The 14,250-nt window shown below is 51.8% G+C and overlaps 5 protein-coding genes across 5 annotated transcripts; 3 read left to right on the forward strand and 2 right to left on the reverse strand.

Annotated features, from left to right (window-relative positions):
* Nucleotides 1-846: 846 nt before the first annotated feature.
* On the forward strand, nt 847-1,963 carry CkaCkLH20_09729 (uncharacterized protein; the record flags this gene model as incomplete). Its single annotated transcript, XM_038892444.1, has 3 exons — nt 847-945; nt 1,016-1,435; nt 1,493-1,963. 3 exons carry the CDS (start codon nt 847-849, stop codon nt 1,961-1,963), a joined length of 990 nt encoding a protein of 329 aa, XP_038742327.1.
* A 218-nt stretch (nt 1,964-2,181) lies between these two features.
* On the reverse strand, nt 2,182-3,703 carry CkaCkLH20_09730 (uncharacterized protein; the record flags this gene model as incomplete). The annotated part of the gene is made up of 5 exons (XM_038892445.1): nt 2,182-2,279; nt 2,339-2,745; nt 2,818-2,931; nt 2,986-3,555; nt 3,612-3,703. 5 exons carry the CDS (start codon nt 3,701-3,703, stop codon nt 2,182-2,184), a joined length of 1,281 nt encoding a protein of 426 aa, XP_038742328.1.
* A 4,001-nt stretch (nt 3,704-7,704) lies between these two features.
* CkaCkLH20_09731 (uncharacterized protein) lies at nt 7,705-8,746 on the forward strand (the record flags this gene model as incomplete). The annotated part of the gene is made up of 2 exons (XM_038892446.1): nt 7,705-7,851; nt 7,904-8,746. 2 exons carry the CDS (start codon nt 7,705-7,707, stop codon nt 8,744-8,746), a joined length of 990 nt encoding a protein of 329 aa, XP_038742329.1.
* Nucleotides 8,747-9,294: 548 nt separating this feature from the next.
* Nucleotides 9,295-10,714, reverse strand: CkaCkLH20_09732 (uncharacterized protein; the record flags this gene model as incomplete). Its single annotated transcript, XM_038892447.1, has 3 exons — nt 9,295-9,852; nt 9,908-10,153; nt 10,205-10,714. 3 exons carry the CDS (start codon nt 10,712-10,714, stop codon nt 9,295-9,297), a joined length of 1,314 nt encoding a protein of 437 aa, XP_038742330.1.
* Nucleotides 10,715-12,579: 1,865 nt separating this feature from the next.
* Nucleotides 12,580-14,122, forward strand: CkaCkLH20_09733 (prolyl 4-hydroxylase; the record flags this gene model as incomplete). The annotated part of the gene is made up of 2 exons (XM_038892448.1): nt 12,580-12,871; nt 12,933-14,122. The coding sequence occupies 2 exons, from the start codon at nt 12,580-12,582 to the stop codon at nt 14,120-14,122; spliced, it is 1,482 nt and encodes a 493-aa protein (XP_038742331.1).
* Nucleotides 14,123-14,250: the final 128 nt, after the last annotated feature.

Below are 14,250 nucleotides of genomic sequence, written 5' to 3' on the forward strand. Positions count from 1 at the left end.
AGAAGATTTCACCGTGGCAGCGGCACAGCGGCAAAAGGGTTCGGGGTAGGCAAACTTCTCATGCCACGTCCAACGAAGATGCGGCACGGCTTCAGTAGCACCAATAGCAGTAGACGGTTTGCCAAAGTCGTCTCCCTGCTAGCAGGCAGATCAAATGAAACCCCATATTCTTCTCGATTGGGTTGTGTCTAGCAAGGGGTTTCGATGCAGGAGCTAGGGCTGCCGGTGCTTTCTGCTTGCCACCAAGCTTTAATTGTTGACAACTCTGCCTGGTCGGTCTGTTGAGATATCTTTCGAGGTACTCAAGGCACAGATGTTACAATAGACTCCTTTCCGTAACCTGGTCGAAGCCTGAGTGGAATTTCTGATGTTTCCTATCAATTACGGGGCCATCCAAGCTCACACTATCAGCCAGGACGAAGGGCAATGAAATTTTAGCAAAGTCGTCACGTTGTGATGCTGATCTCTTCTATCACAACTCAACACAAACTCCAACATGGCCGCCCAGAACATTTCATAGCGTTTCATGTGGCAGCCAGCCCGGCTATCAACCCCAGCAGCCTTGTTGGTCGTGGTCTCTCCTTGTTCGACGTCCCCGGAGTTTCCACCGAACCGCTGCCATCCATCTCAGGGGTCCTTATTATTAGTCTAACCCACCCAACAGGGGTGTTCAACCAGTCAGGACTGAATGTGTACAGGCATTCAGCCCACTTCCACGTCAGTCGCGCTGCTTTGCTCTGTCGTTATCTTCAGCTCAGCGCTCCTTTGCAGCTGAATCCAGACTGACCTCCTTTTTTCTTCTTGGATGCTGCTCCGGAAGTCCCTCCACGCCAGCAGCCGCTCAAGATGCCTTCAATCAGCGTGCATTGGACGCCATTAAAGATTGGGGCCATCACTGCCGTGTTTTTGATTATTTCGGCATGGTGGATACTGCCCTTCCAGATCGTATGTGTCCTCCAAAGTACACAACTTATGAGGTGCCCTGTCAGGCTGGCGGCTAACTCTCCAACAACAGCCCCAAGTGGCCGGATCAATCGCAAATGGCTCGTCTGAGCCTTCAACCAAAACCAGCGCGGCCTCCAAGGATAGGCCGCTCGTCGTGTATGCCTATCATGAGTCCGAAAGCGCGCGGGCGAACTTGGAGTACTTCGTCACCAAGGGCCTCCACAATGCGGCCGACTTCGTCTTCATCATCAACGGCGAGGCCAAGTCATCAAGCCTTATCCCTGATCTGCCAAATGTCAGAATTGTTAAGCGGGATAACACCTGCTTTGACATGGGTGCAATCGGTGAGGTCCTTCGTAAGGACGATCTGTGGAAGCAGTACAAGCGATTCATCACGATGAACGCTAGCATCAGAGGTCCCTTCCTGCCGATGTGGAGTTCCTCTTGTTGGACGGACTTGTATCTCAGCAAGGTGACTGAAACAACAAAGGTAGGTCCAACCAACTTTCATGATGAGCGGGACTCAAGTAACTGACGTGGGGCACAGCTTGTCGGCATGACCCTCAATTGCAAGCCAAGACTACACATTCAATCCATGATCTTCGCAACCGACGATGTCGGCATGGGCATCCTCCTCGATCCGAGCATCGCAACCACGGCATCCGAAGATGACCAATTCGGGTCGAAAGACTCTCCTGTCGGCCTGAGCGGATGCTACGCGGACTGGAACGCCGCTGTTCACGCCGAGGTCGGAACGACTGGTTTGATTATGAAGGCCGGGTTCAAAGTCGATGCGATGATGACATCCCTCCAGGCTGAAGGCGGTGCCGAGGAGTACTGCAAGGCTCATCCGGACTCCGGGGACGTGCTGTGGGACAAGAAGTATTTTGGCAGCAACATCCATCCTTACGAGACCATCTTCATCAAAGCGAATCGGAATGTTGACCCGCATCTGATGTCGTCGATGACTGATTGGCATTTGCGGATGAACACTACCAGCTTTGATACCTGCGGTTGATTTATGTACGTCATTTTTTACATAGCGTACTTGATTGAAAGAGAATAACCCTCCGTGTATGGAGCTCCTTTCCAAAGACGACATATGGTAGCGAGCAAAAGCAAAGACCAGTAGCCTCAGCTACGAGATGAAGTATGCGGGCGTAAATGCTTGGCCAAATCAACAACCTACTCGCCAACCATTCCCTTCACGAAACCAAAACAGCATACTGTCCTTGTCTATGCCTCTATCTTGGCGGACAATTCCCATTCCAGGCACAGTCCAGGTCGGTTCCCGCCCGATGGATGGTTCCGACCAGCCTCACCATTCCAATTGCCTATGAGAAATCAGTCAAGTTTCTTGAAAGCATCGTCCGCTGATGGTGGCCTGACTTACAGTCGTTCACCAGAATACCCAATTGCTCCTTGCACGTGACGGGGCTCTTCTTCAGCAATTCCAGCGCGGACTTGATGTTGGACCCGTCTCCCTGCTGGTCGCAAAACTGTTTCTCCTTCCCCGATCGTTTGCTGACCTTGATGAAGAACCTGAACGCAGCCTCTATGGGCTGGTCCATATCGTTGTATACCTTGATCCCCTTGGTCTTGACCTGCATACTGTCCTGGGAAAACCACTTGTCGCTCCACTCATTCTCATGAGCATCCTCGCAGAACTCTTCAACCCACTTCAAAGCCTGGCTCTTCTCGAATCTAGTACCTTGCTTGTTGCAAGTTCCTGTCCATCGAGGAGGCGATGCCGTGGTCGTTGTGACCGGTGGGGCGGTTGTGGGGGTCTGGCTCAGACTCCTGGGTAGACACGCGCAAAGGAAGCTTCCATGCCTGGGATCATGTGCACCTACAACTGGAATAGGTATGCACCTTCCGACCTCGTTGTTGTCCTCGCATTTGCCACAGTCTTCGTCATTGAAACACGTCAGGCTGCTGGGGATGGGCGTTATGGCCTCCTGTGCGGTGGTTGTCGTAGCACTGAGGCTGGAAGACGGATAGGTTTCGGTCCAAGTGCGCGGAAGGCATCCACAGGCGTACCCTCGGTTCATGGGAAGAGCCATACACTCTCCCGCATGGCCGTCTGGGCAAGTGATGGTCGAGCATTGCTGTGTGCCGCAAGGGACGGGCGATGTCGTCGTCGCAGAGGGCGTGATTGAGGGTGCGCCTGTCATTTGAGGTGAAGACATGGTTGACTGGACTGTCGGAGTGGTCGAAGATGCCGTAGCTTGCGTGGTAGGCTTGGGAGGCGGCAACTCGCAAACGTCTGGGATGGATCCGTCTCTTCGCCTGTTCCCCTCACAGTTTGGCCAGTCCCAGCTGAGTTGCAATGTCCAGACATCATCGTTAAGAGAACTCAGGTACTCCCATTTTCGCAGAATATCTTGAAACTCTTGCGAATCCTTATTCTCCTGATAGTTGTCCGTCATCGTCGGCATTTCCAGTAATCTTTTGGCGATGTCAGCCTTCAGATCCCGAGCGTTTCTCAACCATTGGGCCCTTGCTGTGTCAACACGGGCGTCCATGAAGTTTCGAAACTGAGACGAGAAGAAAAACTGCGTGAATGCCTCGATGTTTGTCTCAGCTGCCAGTTTCTGATCGAGTTTTCGGCTGCAATTTTGAATTAGTCCAGTGAAATTCTCCATGTCATTAAGGTCTTGACTTACAGCTCAAGGTAAACCCTCTTGTTGGTCCTCTTCGCCTGTTCCAGAGCTTCTGGTAGATTGACAAGGGAGATTCCAAGTTGTAGCCGAAACATGGTTTCGATCTTCCTTCTCATAAACTTCACCGCAGCAGTCCATTTTCCTTTGACATTTACTTGAACTCTTTTGGCGACAAGACTGTCCCACGCAGGCAAAGACCAGATTTGACCCTATCATCACCGCCAAGAGACGAGATTAGCCCGTAGATACTCATCAGGTATTTGAATGCAAGCAGTATAGGGAGTTGAAGAGAGCGTGTTCTGGCCGAGTGTTTTGTTTACTTACTTTTATGTCCCCATTCAGATTTTGTGTCATCCCAATGAAGTCCACGTTAGTGCGTGAAGGCAACGCCTCGATGACTGCTGCGAGTAAGTTTCGGTCGCCGAGACCACCCTTGGAGTTGAATAAGTAAAGCTTGAAGTCGTCGCAGTTGATTTTTGTCGTTTCTTGGCCTGGTTTGTTGTCCACAAGCGCAGCCTTCTGATTATCGATCAAGTATCCAAGGTATTCCCCCAACCACCCCTTTTCCCACGTGTGATCCAAGCTAGCGTACTCCTGCCCACGCTCACTACTTGGGGTTTTCTGGTCCCAGTCCCACATCTGCTGTGGTGAGATCCGAACAACCGTGGGCTGACAGGCGGGCGCTGCCACGGTTCTGCTGTACCATCTTGGCATCTGCTGGTATTCCTCGATTTCAGCTGCTTCCAGGCCGGGAAATCCGTCATGTTCACATCTCACAAGCTTCGGACCTGGGATATAAGCTGGATACTTCAGCTTTGCGCCCACGGCTTCCTCAACGCTACAGCCTTGCACTTCGAAATCTGAAGCTTTCCCCTCCCTGCAATTGTTGTCGGTAGCCTCTCGAGCTACTAAGATTCGTCCAGCAATTGGTAGTGACCTTGATTCGTACCGTTCTTGGTTTTCCTCAGGGTCCATGTTTGACGGGAAATCCGGATCTGGAGACAGATCCCAGTCCGGGCAGATCACAGGGCAGTTGTTGTTGCCGAGTTCTCGTCTGCCGACACCGTGTGCGGCAGTGGGACATGGCTGTGTCGTTGTTGTAATTGTGGTGCCCGTAACGCTACAGCCAGTGATTGTCTGATGACACGCGGTTGTAAAGCAGGTGACAGTTGAACTTTGGCCGACTCTCGTTGGACTACAGGTGGCAATGCAATTGCTAGCTGTATGAGTATTGGTGCAGCTTTGAGTAGATGTGGCTGAAGCTGTTGTCGTGGCCTCCTCGGTTTTGGATGAATCTCGCTTGGTGCTCGAGTTGCTGTCCTCGTCCTTGTCATCGTCACCCTGATCATCGTCTTTGCCATCAGTTTCTTCAGTAGTTGGGCCGGGACAATTGCCCACTTCCACAAAAAGAAGTTTGATGCATGGTAAGCTGAACTGTGGCAAATTCGGAAAACCAGGTAGCTTGAAGGAAACATTAGGAATAGGCGGAAGGTTCCAAAGGATAAGGCCGCCTCCAACTGCGCCACAGCCAGGGCATCCTACCAAGACGGGAACGACCGTCTGGCTACCATCTGATGCCGTTGTAGTAATCCAGGTGTTTGTTGTCCACTCAGATTTTGTCAAGCTTTGGATGGCAAACTCGGGCGGTACGGTGGTTATCGTCGTGGTCGGGACCGGATGTGTGCTCTGCGGCGAAATTGTTGTCGGGAAGTTTCCGACCACGTCTGTTTGAGAGCTCGCGACAAGAACGCTGCTCGTAGCAGATGGAATGTGTGAGGTTTCAACCGAGGCGGAGGGGGTCTTAGTTCTCTCCCCAGGAACAATGGAAGAGTCTGGGCTGGTGGATGTGCCAACTTCCAGGCTGGACCCGGGGCTGTCGGATGCAATAGATGTTGTCAAGTCGCTAGTCACACTCAATGTTGGCCCGGGGAGAGTTCGAGACAGGTTTCCAGAAGGTACAAAGGCCGAAAATGTCGCTGCAGATGGGATGCTGGTCATGGTGGTTGTACCCTGAATCGCCTCGGAATCTGGGTTGAGAGTTGAGTGAATAGTGAGCTCGGGAGCCATATCCTGTTGAGCCACTTGCTTCAAATCTGTAGCCATTGATAGTATGCCATAGCACAGGCAGGGAATAACGAAGAGCCTCATTCTGAGACGAGATACGAAGTCAAGTGAAAGAGTGGAAAATGAATAGTAAAAAGATGTGGTGCTTGGGGGCAAAAGCGAGTGTCAAAGATGTGTAGCCACGATTTTGAATGACCAAGTATTGTGAGTGTCATTAGTCGATGAGATCTTGGGCAAGTTTTCAATCTTGGGACCTGTTGAGTTATATAAACAAGTTCTCTCTGAAATCAAACCGACACTCTACCGGTTTCTAAGCTTCTCGCTGCTTGAACTAAGCGCTGAGAGGTGACTGGCCGAGTCGTTGCGAAAGACCACCTTCGTAGACTTGCAATTTCCACGATAATTTAATTTAGACCATCTGCAGGACATGCACCTTTTGATGTCACTTGGGGGTTCAAAGTGAGCAACAAAGATGCTCACCCGCACACCAGACTTGCATTATGTAGCCTCTACATGGATCGCCATCCAGATGGCATGGCTTGAGTGCATCTCAGCTGATCTCAAACCGTATCATAGTCATGTACTGGGTAGCAATAAAAGACTTGACTGTTGGCTGTATGGGTCGAAAATCAAGGAGATTTGCAGAAACGGTCAAGTAACGGGCCGTGGGTTCAGGAGTGAAACCTCAAAGTAGTCCTCAGCTTCTCCCACTTCGACCCCAGCTTGTCCCCATGCTCTTCTTCGAGCCCCCAAATACATGGAAATTTGGGGCAAGTTGGTCGCTCTGTAAACGCTTTTGCCGCTTGCGTTCATAATCAAACGCGTTTTGGAAGCATCATGCACGTATTGAGGGGGCTGTTGCGACGTCGGCAAACTTGATTTTCGCCCCCGTCGTTGGCTGGACCACGATTCATCTATTGGGCCAGCATTTACTCCATTTTGGGGGCTTTCAGGTTTCACGCGACTACCCGAAATATTATATTCTCAATGCGCTTGGTGCCAACAAAAGCATGAGGTTGTTGTTGTTGTTGTTGGTGATCGGTCGCTATTAATAGCATGTCCCTCCAGTTGGCGGCCGTATGACAAGGGCATTAGACGCACGAATTACGTTCCAATTCCAGAGACGGAGTGCTCCAATTGGGGTTAGGAGCTGTTTGCTATCAATGTTGCAGCTAGAGAGAAGCCCCCAACATAAAAGACCGGCCATCCACGCACACGTGTTGGTCTTCCACTTTCTGCCCTTCATTCTCCGCCATTCAAGCTCGGTCTTCTCATGGTTCTGCCAGCATCCGTTTCCCCCAATCTTTTAGGACGAATGCTTTTCTGATCGAGCGTCTTGATTTCTGCTGCTTCATACGGAACAAATCTGACGAATTCAACGCTCTGTTTATTACGCCACAACACCGCGGAAAACGCAGGTCGAAGTTTCTCCAACACTATGAGACCCAGCGACGAAATGGATGAATACCGCGGCAACTGGAGCTGCCAAATTTGCGGTATGATACTGCATTGCGAAGATTGGCGAGGCTGCTATGGCTTCAACTCCGTCAATGCTGAACCTCAGAATATGGAAGAAGCCTTGTTTACGTCAAGCTCAATGGACTGGTTGTCGGTTGGTCGAGCACTCTACGATCCAGACGATGAAGTCGGACAGCTTCATCCTGATTTCCGGTATGAACAAGTGTCTTTTGCGACCCTATCATGTTTTCCGGATCCTCATCCAGACTTGTGCGCTGCAAACGTTGACGAGATGCGGGCAAGAAAGGCCTCAGATATCGAGGTGTACGTTGTTAGGCATTATGATTACGGAAACAAATTCTTCATTGAGACTCCTCAGAACGAGAAGATGCAGCTAATAATGTTCTTCGACTACATGACTGACGACGAAAGGATTTATATGCTCGTTCACGACGCTTGCTTGGAGATGGCTAAGAAGGTGTTTTCTTCGTCTAGAGTCGCATACGTGAGAGACTTTCGAGGCTTATTCACGGCTTTACGTTGGAGACACGCAGTGTCTGTTGACAGAGACAACATGGACAGTCGCCTCCCTTTTCCCAGAATCAACTACATGCTTGGCCAGAATTACTATTATGTGCCTCAGTGCACATGGGCCTACGAAGACTGTGTTGGCATGCAATGGCCTGGCCCGTACGGCTCTGCGATTGAGAACGTACTCTATGTGAGCCCCTTCCATCTCTCGCGGTATTTCACGTACTAATACGTCATTGCAGACTCTGAGCGATCCTCTACAGACCGAGAACTTGACCGCTTGTCTTCTCAGAAACCTCCAGCCCTGCGGGCCGCCGACCGATACGGTGGAATCCAAATTGCTGGCCGAAAACTTGGCTAAGATGCCAGCGGAGATCTTAGACAACATCCTTGCCATGATGGGGAGCGACCTGCCACGTGTTTCATCCTATCTTCTTCCACAGGCGATTTGGAAGGAACAGCTGAAAGCGGGCTCGAATGGTCTTCTCCCGTGGCTATGGGACATTGAACCAGATTTGGTTGATGAGAAGGATGCTGAGGCATACGGCGCCGGCTTCGAGTGGGATTGGGAATTGTTGGTTCGCCAGCTCACTCGGGGCGTTGACTTTGGAGTCCGGCCCGAGATCCCTAAAGACCAGCCCATAGGATGGCGTTTCAAGGATTTTGCCTCGACTGGCTACCATTCCGACCTCGAACATGTGCCTTCCGGGTTACACAATCGCCGCCGCATTTGGCAGCTGCTCGAAGAGATGTTTGTTGGTGATGGATTACCCTGGCCCAGGGAAAACGAACCCGTTAAGGAGAGGCTCACGCCTCTTTTTTGGGACAAGTCTGGGCGCATCTTGCCCTCCCCAATCTGGATTCCCCTGCTTGATTTCGGATATGATAAGTCCCATAACGACCGAGTTTTTCATAGACGGCTTGGGGGTGAAGTCTACCGAGTAGAGGGTCTAAGCAAGTATCCGTTGCAGTACTGGCAAAAGCAGGGCGACAAAAGCAGCGATACAGACAAAGCCACTTTCGAACAGAGTGCGACGGTGCAAGAGATTTACGGCGTTCTGCGATCACTGGGCTATCCTGTTTGAGGAACATGAAGTTTTGGGAGAAGTGGCTTGATGTGTTTGCGTTGCAAGTCTGGGAATAGAGCTTGGACTCATTCAGCAGTGAGAAGAATGGTTATTATTGTAGCTAACTAACGCAATATTCTCTGCAATACAATGCAGCAACCAACCCTTACTGTTGTTATTGTTCTAGCTAATGTAATATACTATGCAAATGCAATACAATACAGCCAGCAACCCTTATTGTTCTGGCTCGCCATACCCAACGAGTACACATTTTGTTGTTGTTCTAGCGACCCCGCAAGGTGTAACTCAAGCAGAGACTGAGAACTGCAGAACGTCACAACAATGACCCTTGGCGTGGCATACATCGCTGATTTCACAAATTAGTGACGGCTTGATCTTTGGGGTATATTTACAATGACATATAACTTATATGTAAGAGAAGTATTCATACGCAAGGCTACCAGCTAGATACATGTGGTGACAGGACCGAATATTTAATTTCAACAAATGTTTGCTACGAGCCCTCAAACTATATCATAATCCTTGGATATTGAGTACACACCAGACTAGCATGCCGGGGTAGTAGGTGCAGTGGTGAAGTAGGTCTTGTAGTAAACATTGTTACCAACGTTCTTCGCAACGCTCCGTGGCGGGTTCAGCGGACCACCCTGGTTCTTTGCATTGGGGTAGAGGAAGGAAGGATCGTTGGGAGAGAGAACGCTGAGCGGGCAACCAAGCACGGTGTTGCTGAAGAAGGGATCGAGCTTGGAAATAGCCCATGTCGTAGCCGCGGCTACTTCCTCGGTCGTGCCGGCAACGAAAAGGGGCACGACGGAGTTGATTCCCTGGTATAGGTCACAGAGAACAGTCGTGGCGTTGAGGTTTGCAGTGCCAAGCTGGGCGACGCCCGGGACAACGGGGTTGCGGATGTAAATATCCAAAAGGCCCTCCAGAACGGTTTGAACTGCGCCGTAGGGTGTCGCGCGGCGATACCAGTTCTTGGGCCAGGTCTCGGGGACGTATTGGAACTGGCCGGTCTTGTCGTCGTACTTGGCACCGATGATGGAGGAGATGGACTCGTAGTTGGCGACTCCTCCGGCTCCGTATGTACCGTTGCTCATGAACTGGATGGAAACGTATTAGTGAAGCCCAGCGTGTCAACTTCTAGATGAAGCTTACCTGAGGGTAGAAGGCGAAGGCGCCCAGCGAGACAATCAAAGGAAATGGGAAGTAGTAGAGGTAAGGGTTGTACTTCTGAGAGAACATGGAGTTCTTCTGGTACTGTGTGCCCATGTTGGTAAGGTCGAACTGCTTGGTTGCGCTGCTGGCAACGATATCGACATTTTGCTTGAACATGCGGGATGAGACGTGGTGATTGTCGCCACATCCGTTGTAAAAGTCCTCTCGGTTGACAGAGATGTCGGCCTGTTATGACTTAGTATAACTGGGATGTACGTTCAGTTTGATCTGGCTTACCTCAACTGTTGAATGGCGGTTCAAACCACCGACACCACCAGGTCCGGCGCCGAGGTAGAAGGACTCGGTGGCGATATCTCCATCAGCAAGGACAGCGAAGACAGCGAGAATAGTCGACAGGTCCGCTTCCATGTTGAAACCGCGAGAGGTAGCTTCGATGACTTGGCCGAGCGTGACATGGCCGTCACGCGGCAGATAGCCGTGGTTGGCCAGCAGGTTCAAACCTGGGCAAGGGCCGCGGCTATCATTGGGTCCGGGGGCCTGGAACTCGAAGCCCTTTTCCGGGCGGGCGTTTTCCGGGTTGACGCTCTGCGCGACTGATCCGAGGAGGCCGGTGATGGTGCCGGTGAGAGCACCAACGACTCCTCCGAAGAGTTGAGGTTCTGGCTCGGCGACCGGCTCTGGGTTCCTCTTGAGAAGGTCCTCGAGCTGCTCTCGAGAGCCCATCATAGAGGGGAACGCTGCTGCCGAAGCAGTGAGCGAGGCGAGAACTGCGCCGTGGTACTTCATTTTGTGGACAGGGTGGCTGTAAGAGGAAAGCAGCAGGTATTAGGATTAGAGATGGTTGTCTGGTTTAATAATTAAGACTTGCGCATGATTGCGCCTTCATATATGTTCTCAAACCCATCTGGTTCAGCATTCTTCTTGTTTTGGTGATAACACCGTCCGAGTAAGCTAAAGAGGACGGACTTCAAGATGAGGTCAGTGGTTGTTTCCCCGGATGACCACGACTCATGGTCTGAACACCGCATTCTTCCCCAGAAAGCCGTGGGTGATGATGCGCAAAAGAAACGTGCTTCACCCAAGCAAAGACGGTCTCATTCTCGGCAGAAGACCATCTGGTGCGCGAGCTCAATCTATCGTGATCTCTGCAGATCTTCATTCCGGGAGAGTAAGCGTGCCATGGTCGCCCAGACCAATGAGGAGGCTGGTAAATGTAAGTAGCGCAAGACATATCAAGACAGAGGCTCCCAGTCGAGCCGAAAAAGACGGGAGGGAAAAGTGCCGAATCACTAGCGCGCACTTCCGTTGCTGGCTGAAGCGGACCAGGCGTCGTCGACGGCGCCAAAAACAGCGGCAGCTAGCCCTCAAGTAACCCCGGGATGTTTCTCCACGGTGCAACGTCGGAGGGACTAGTGAGTATCCTCGCAACACCAGAATTGGAAACGGGCTAAAATAATGACATAGAAGAAGCGTCAGAGGGTTGGAATACTAGAGCCGGGTGTCGTCGGAGTGGGGTCCGAAGTGAAGAAAGACTTTGGACCCGTCCTCTAAGCGCGAGATGGCTCTGTCTTAATCAAAGAGTACTTTTGCTTGAGCCACAAAGAGACAATGCCCAGAATGACGTTTCTGATTTGAAATCGGGTTTAAGAAGGGATTAACCAGAGGCGTTGGGCCGTTTCTCGATGCTCGTCCCGCATGTTGGACTACAAAAAGAGCCGAAGAAGCCGCTCACGCTTGACCAAGTCTGGACATCGGCTCAACGGAGATTGCCTCAACAGACTTCGTGTTCTGGATTCGAACGTGCAAGTGCTTACTTGACACGTCGAATCTGTGCCGACTCAAGAATTCGGTCGGTTGCTGAGTGGCGATTCGGCGAAAGCAGGCGATGGTTCAAAACAAGGTAGGTCGTGGCTGGGTGGCATATTGATGTATGCAGTAAAAGCGATAGTAATCGACCTCTCTTTCTCATGAAACCGTTGTTTCTTTACGTTAGTTAGCGACCACATCTCAAGACAGACGGGCTCATCATGACATCTAAATTGTGAGTGGAAGGTGTGAGGTTGCCTCCGCGTGGACAATTGAACGTTGACGAATGTTAAATATAACGTCCATTCAGAACCATAGTCATGAGCGAATGGAAGAGGAATGGCCCATGACTCTCTCTTCGATAGACATCACCGTGAACTGAGGCCCGCCAAGAAGCGCGACGCTATTTCAAGTGAGATAGGCAGGTTCGGAACAGACTTTAGGTGCTCCAGAGGCCGCAAAAATGAAGATATGTACGTCGAAATGCAGAGAGGTTGATGAGAATTTGAACATGACGCTAAGCAAGTGAGAGAAACAACCTCGATATGAACCGTAGATGATGAAGTTGAGAAGGGAAAGATATGTTGTGAGAAGCAGATGAATTCATTGGCTCGCTTAACTCTCCATAGAAGACCCTGAGCGTCGCTTCTCATCTGGGCGCAGCTGCCGGCCAGGTGTCCCACAAGCGGGGCTCGGCCGGGGAAAATCCGGCGGCGGCTCTTGCCGCCGAACCCAAGCTACCTGCCGTCCCGACATTTCCTGTACCTATTCACGGATCCCAATACCCACCCCGACGAACACCCCGCGCACCCACCTTCATCAGATCACGATTGAACGCAACAGTCATGGCAAAGTCCAAATCGAAGAAGAGAAAGCAAAACGCGCAAGTCGAGGCGCCCAATAAAGTAGCCAAAACGAATGCGACATCGACGATTACCCCTCCACCCGATAGCGATGGCGACGCCACCTCCCTCGAGCCCAAGAGCTTGCAGACAGTCATTTCGGACGAAGAGCTCGACATCGCGGTCGACACATTAAAGACGCTATCACAGTACCCCAACCTCATCAAGTCGAAAGCATGCAAAGACCTTCGCGTTGCCGTCTACGACTTCCGCCAGGCATCCGCCAGCGATGCTCGTACGTTGTCGCCACCCATCAGACCACACCACAAGCATAGACTGACTTCTCAATCGCACAGCCGGATCGAACCTCGGACTTGTAGCGCGCATCACGTCTGCCCTTACCGATGAAAGATACACCGAAGCGAGGATACTCCTTGCCGAAATGAAAATTCGCGAGCAAGAACCAAAGCTTGGTGCTCTGTGTCGATGGGTGCGAGACCTGGACATGATCAGCGGCTTGTCGACGATACCCGGCGGAGATGGTGCTGCCATTCAGCGGAGCGAACTCGACGAACAACGCCTTCGCGTGATGGATGCCATCTTACGAGTCACCGGCCCGGTCGATACGAACCCGAAGGCATTGCCAGTCTCGTCAACACCTGGCATCGCCCTCCAGGAAATCTGGGACGTCCGTCCTTCAACACCCTCAGAACAAGTCTACGCCTCCGTGCTGGACAAGACAATCTTCAAATCAGCGCCACCGGCTCTCTCTACTGGTCTTCGTATGATTGAGAGGACACCTGGCCCGCAACGCAAACCGCCCAACCACCACGATGCCCTCCTCTACACCACCGCTCCAAACGCGATTCCCTTGGCGACAGAGAAATTAAACGTATCATACCTGCCACATCCGAACGTCCCCAACCTCGGCGTTCTAAGCAACGTGCTGTCAAAGGAAGAATGCAAAGCAATCGTAGCCGCTGGTGAAACCGTCAACTTCCTCCCCGACGCACCCCTCCGCGAAGACGGCGACATCAGCATCCTCGCTCATAACTTCTACTGGGTCGTCGACCCCCTTTTCCACGACACCCTCTGGTCGCGTGTCGCAGCACACGTCCCGGCCTCCGTCAAAGGTCGCATGGCTCGCGGCCTCAACCGTCGTTTCCGCGTGTACCGCTACGTCCCCGGCGCCGAGTACCGTGCTCACATCGACGGGGCGTGGCCGCCATCGGATGTCCTTCCGGACGACACATACGTCTACGATGCCTCGCCCGAGGGCAAGAAGCAGAGTTCGCTCTTCACATTCTTGATTTACCTGAACGATGAGTTCGAGGGCGGGGAGACTACGTACTTCCTGCCGGCGGCACGGGAGGGAACGCTCAATGCCTACCCGATCCGGCCCGTGATGGGCAATGTTGCGGTTTTCCCGCATGGGGACACTAGTGCGCTGCTGCATGAGGGGACCGGAGTAAGGAAAGGTGCCAAGTATGTCATCAGGACAGAGGTGGAATATGATGTTGAGCCGTCGGAGTCGGAACAAAAGTAAACAGTCACATGGTCAATGAACAAAAGTTGTCGTTTTTGGTCGCTGTCCGCTCTTGTGACTTGTTTGGCCCCACCTCAGTCACCACTGCGACATTCGACGATGCCATTATTACATCACCCGTCTGACCT

The sequence above is a fragment of the Colletotrichum karsti genome (genome assembly GCF_011947395.1).
Source record: "Colletotrichum karsti strain CkLH20 chromosome Unknown Scaffold35, whole genome shotgun sequence".
NCBI lineage: Eukaryota > Fungi > Ascomycota > Sordariomycetes > Glomerellales > Glomerellaceae > Colletotrichum > Colletotrichum karsti.